Below are 5022 nucleotides of genomic sequence, written 5' to 3'. Positions count from 1 at the left end.
CAGTGAAATTTTCAAGTATCTACAGTCATTTGTTTTTTAATTGCAACAAAATAAGAAAAAATTATATATAATTATGTATAAAAAATCGAGTGAATATCAAATGTTGTAAAAATATGAATTTCAAACACTCATAAAAATTTAATTTGACTTTCTGGTAGACATTTTTTTTTTGACAAAGGTAGACAAACTTATGAGGAATCTTGTATTACATTTTCAAACCTTAGATTTCAAAAGAAAAATTTTTACGAATTTTCAACTCAAAATAATTTGCTAATTTTCGTGATTTTTCGGTATTTTGTCAAGATTTGAACTTTAAATGCTTATAAATAAAAACTGTGACTAACGATTTTTGATTTTTTTCATCTGCCTTTGAAACAATATACTAGGAACCTTCTATTAAATTTTCAAGTTTTTTCAAATTCACGAACGATTTTCTATCAAACGGTTTTAGATACAAAATAAATAAATAAAATACCCTAGACTGACAAATTATATTGTATTGTATTAATTTCATGATAAATAATTGTTCTTTTCATTATACAACAAATTAGTTCACCAATTTTGCCAAATGTATCTCATGAAAATATTTCGAGCGATATTGAAACCGATATGAATTTGAACCTTGACAACAATTGGTATGTTAATATTATTTTTATCTCAACCAGTTAATTTAAATAATTTAAAATATATATAAATATTATTACAGTACTGGTCGTATAATTATAAATGATATTCCTGAGCATAGTATCATGGAACATACAGTCAGTGGTATAATAAATGATCGAGATGTTTTCCAATCTGATGATAATAATTTACTAATTTGCGGGTAAGATCACAATTTATTTATATTATCTATTTAACAACTAGGTACGTTAGATTGTTTATTGTATTATATTAATTTCATGATAAATAATTATTCTATTTTCATCATACAACAAATTAGTTCACCAATTTTGCCAAATACATTACATGAAAGCATTTCAAGCAATATTGAAACCGATATAAATTTGAATCTTGATAAAAATTGGTATGTTTAATATTATATTTCATTATTTCTTTTATCTCAAACAGTTAATTTTAATAATTTAAAAAATACTTAAATATTATTTCAGTACTGGTCGTAGAATTGTTGATATATTTTATATTTTTCAACAAATAAAAAATGATATGCACGATGGTGGATTTGGGTGCTCTTTTATGAACTCAGAGTTAGTTAAGGAGATTCGTAATGGATATTACTGTACATGGATATTTAAATGTTCAATGTGTCTAATAACCACCAAAATCGAATCAGAAAGAACCGGGACATATATTCAAGTCAATAAGGCAACTGTTACCGCCAGCATTGGAATTGGAATTGGTTACTCTCAACTCAACGAGTTCTCAGCTATTATAGACGTTCCCTGTTTATCAAGCAATACGTATGGTAAACTATTTGAGCAAATTAGTCAAAATATTGAACAGACTGCTTGGGAACAAATGAGATTGGCAGGAGTTGAGGAAAAACGTTTGGCAATAGAAGCTGGGGATATTGATTCAGATGGTACACCGTTATGTATTGTTGTAGCTGACGGTCAATGGGGAAAACGCAGTTATAAAACAAAATATGATGCGCTGTCTGGAGCTGTAAGTACCAAAAAAAAATGATTGCGATTAATAATATATTATAAATACAATATAAATTAATATTAATGATTATTGACTATTGAAAACAAATAGGCCACAATCATTGGTTTTCGTACAAACAAAATACTGTTTGTAGGAATAAGAAACCGTTATTGCTGTTTGTGTGAAAGAGCACATGCACTTAAATTAACTGTCAGAGATCATAAATGTTTTTTAAACTGGGATAAAGCTTCGACTGGCATGGAAGCTGATGGTATAGCCGAGGGGTTTGTAAGAAGTGTCGAATTACATGGTTTGAAGTTTAATAGATTAATTGGTAATATTGTAATTAATTAATTGTACAGCATTCAATATAATTAAAAAAAAATTACAGGTGATGGAGACAGTAGTGTTTCGAAACGGTTGTTGGAATTAGTTCCCTATGGCTCTCATCAATTAGTTAAAAAAATAGAATGTCGTAACCACATTTTAAGGAATTACAGTACCAAATTATCAGCTCTAACAAAAATTATAAAATATCCGTCTTATCTAAGACATATAATTACGAAAAATATAACTAAATTTATCGCGGCTATTCGAAAAGCTATTCAATATCGTAAGAAGTTGGATATAAGTGAAGCAGATAAAATAAAAGGTTGTTGTATTTTTTCTCGTAGAATAGTAAATAAATAAATAGGTAAATATTATAATAATCAAAAATTATCAAAATTATTTTAATATGTTTAAGGTCTGAAAAAGGATATTTTAAACTGTCCCTATCATATTTTCGGCCAGCATAAAAATTGTGATGTTTATTTTTGTAAAACACCCAAGAATATTGAGAATCATGTACCAGCTACAGAGGAATGTGGTATGATGCTGGAGATTTTATCTATTTTGAGAAGAGTGGTAGATAATGCTGCTAGTCTTATACTCGATGTTACTAATAATCTGTGTGAACAATTTAATAGTATCATAAATAAATTCATCGCAGGAAAGCGAATAAACTTTTCATTAAAACAATCATATAATACACGTATTCAAGCTGCAATTATTTCATATAATACCAATGGAAATTTTCTAAGGGCAATTCATAAAAATGTTATGGAGAAAAGTCCAGGTAAAAAAAAATTTAAATTTATCAATAATATTATTATTTATTACATTATAAGTTGTAACTTGTAACTGGAGTCTATAATCTACATATAAAATAATAATGACCTTTATAGGTAAACTGTAACTAAAATAACCATATACTTACCAGTTACCTATTACCTTAAAAAGTGAAACAAATTTATAAAATTTATTACCATATCACAGTAAAAAATACCCAAAACATTGCACAAAAATTTTTTTTATATTCACTGAAATGCGTTAAAACGTTCTTAACTTATTTATTTTTATTTTGAAACTAGGTACCATATTTAACTATAATGTAATAAAAAATAAAATAATATAATATTTGTTTGTGAAGGTATGATAGGAAAACGGTTCTTAAACTCTAAAATGAAAAAGAATGAAAACACTAAAAAAAGAAGACTTAATTTTAATAGAACATCGTTTAAAAAATTTAAACATACTGGTCCCGACGAATTCTATGGTCTTGCGGATCCTTTGCCAATTGAAGAAAGATGCACATTAGAAGAATTGAAAGAAAAGAAAAATGAGTTTATAACATCTATTACGTTATGCAAGTATCAAAGGGATATTTTAGAAGTCGATACAAGAGAACAAAGTTCCAGTTCCAAATGGTTTGCAGAAAGGCGTAACAGATTAACTGCCTCCGATTTCGGAAAAATTTGTAAGATGCGTGAAACTACGTCTTGTAAAAATACGGTATTCAATAAACTTTACAATTCATCTGGAAATGCCAATGAACCACAAGCATGTAAATATGGCAAGAATATGGAATCTCTAGCTATTAAATATTTTGAAAACGAAATAGGCGTACAAGTCAATCGATGTGGTTTATTTATTGACGAATTATATCCCTATTTAGGAGCCTCCCCAGGTATATTAAACCAACGGTTATACCTATTAGTATTATTCAATGTTTAAAATATATATATAAAATATAATCATCAATACAATTTTTAATTTCAGACGGACTTATTGATCACAATACTATTTTAGAAGTAAAATGTCCATATGCAGCAAGAGACTGTCAAACTCTTAACGAGGCAATTGAAACTAAAAAAGTAATTGCCTATAAATTGGGTATTTTAATGAAATTTAATAACTGACGTTTATTTTTTTATAATAAATATTAAAATATATGATAATACCTATTATAGATAAACTTTTTAAAAATAAACGAAGACGGACAAGTGATTTTAAAGCGTGACCATAATTACTTTTATCAAATAATTGGGCAGTTAAGAATTTCATCAAAATTATTTTGTTATTTTGTTGTGCATACACAAAACTGGACGCATATACAAAAAATCGAATATGATTCTCAGTTTTGGACTGAAATAATGGAGATGAAATTAAAACGGTGAAATTAAAAACAATTTTATAATACTAATTTATTCAACTGTTAATTGAACTTAACACAAAATAATTATATTTGTTGTCAGGTTTTATTGTGAATGTTTACTGCCGGAGATTGTCGACCCCCAGTTCGGAAAACGAGGTATATTGAGTGATATAATAGAGCCAGAATATATAATTCAAGCACAACAAAAACAAAAAGACAAGAAAATAAAAGCAAAAAAATGTTAAATAAATATGATTATACCCATTATAATAAATTAAATTAAATAAATATTTAATAAATTTTATTTAATTGCGCTGTATTTATTTAATTTGATATAAAAAAAATATTAATTACAAATATATTTTACCCTAGATATTATAATATTTGAATCGCGACGGTCCTTAGAAAAATATATTTGTAATTACTTATTATCATATTTTAATATAACATTAACAGTTGAACGTAAAAGATAAAACACGGAAAATTAATATTAATTTAATTGAACAATATAATATTTATTGTATTTACCATTTATTAGATTTTACTATAAGTATTATATTTAAATAAGTAATAATTCAATAACTTCAAATCAAGCTATGTTATAATACAGTTTCTACGATCTATATATTGGGACATAAATTTAGGGAAGCAGTATCATAATTTATAATCGGTAGTTCATAAGTACGCGCGGGTATTGAAAATATTACGGCCGCATCTGCGTATAATGAATTTTGTAATGATACGAATCATACTGAACGAACGTTCATAGACAAATAAATAGCGCTCCCGAACGAGCAGTCGTCGCCGCCGTCGGCCGGTTGCGAATTGCGAATAGTAGGCGTGACTTAAACGCCGCGCGCTTGCGGATCGTGAAAACACCTAACAGTGCATCCTCTCGGTCGTTGCACGCGTAAATATTTCGTGACACGTCCTCTTAA

The 5022-nt window shown here is 27.5% G+C and overlaps 2 protein-coding genes across 2 annotated transcripts; both read left to right on the top strand.

Annotated features, from left to right (window-relative positions):
- The first annotated feature begins 749 nt into the window (after positions 1-749).
- LOC111042410 lies at positions 750-2803 on the top strand. The gene is made up of 7 exons (XM_022327002.1): positions 750-826; positions 944-1027; positions 1113-1626; positions 1720-1942; positions 2000-2260; positions 2354-2725; positions 2778-2803. The coding sequence occupies exons 1-7, from the start codon at positions 750-752 to the stop codon at positions 2801-2803; spliced, it is 1557 nt and encodes a 518-aa protein (XP_022182694.1).
- A 302-nt stretch (positions 2804-3105) lies between these two features.
- On the top strand, positions 3106-4331 carry LOC111042412. The gene is made up of 4 exons (XM_022327003.1): positions 3106-3616; positions 3709-3803; positions 3900-4102; positions 4185-4331. The coding sequence occupies exons 1-4, from the start codon at positions 3112-3114 to the stop codon at positions 4327-4329; spliced, it is 948 nt and encodes a 315-aa protein (XP_022182695.1). The 5' UTR covers positions 3106-3111; the 3' UTR covers positions 4330-4331.
- The last annotated feature ends 691 nt before the right edge of the window (positions 4332-5022 follow it).

This window comes from Myzus persicae, unplaced genomic scaffold (assembly GCF_001856785.1).
Source record: "Myzus persicae strain clone G006 unplaced genomic scaffold, MPER_G0061.0, whole genome shotgun sequence".
NCBI lineage: Eukaryota > Metazoa > Arthropoda > Insecta > Hemiptera > Aphididae > Myzus > Myzus persicae.
This window is presented reverse-complemented; position numbering and strand designations above follow the sequence as displayed.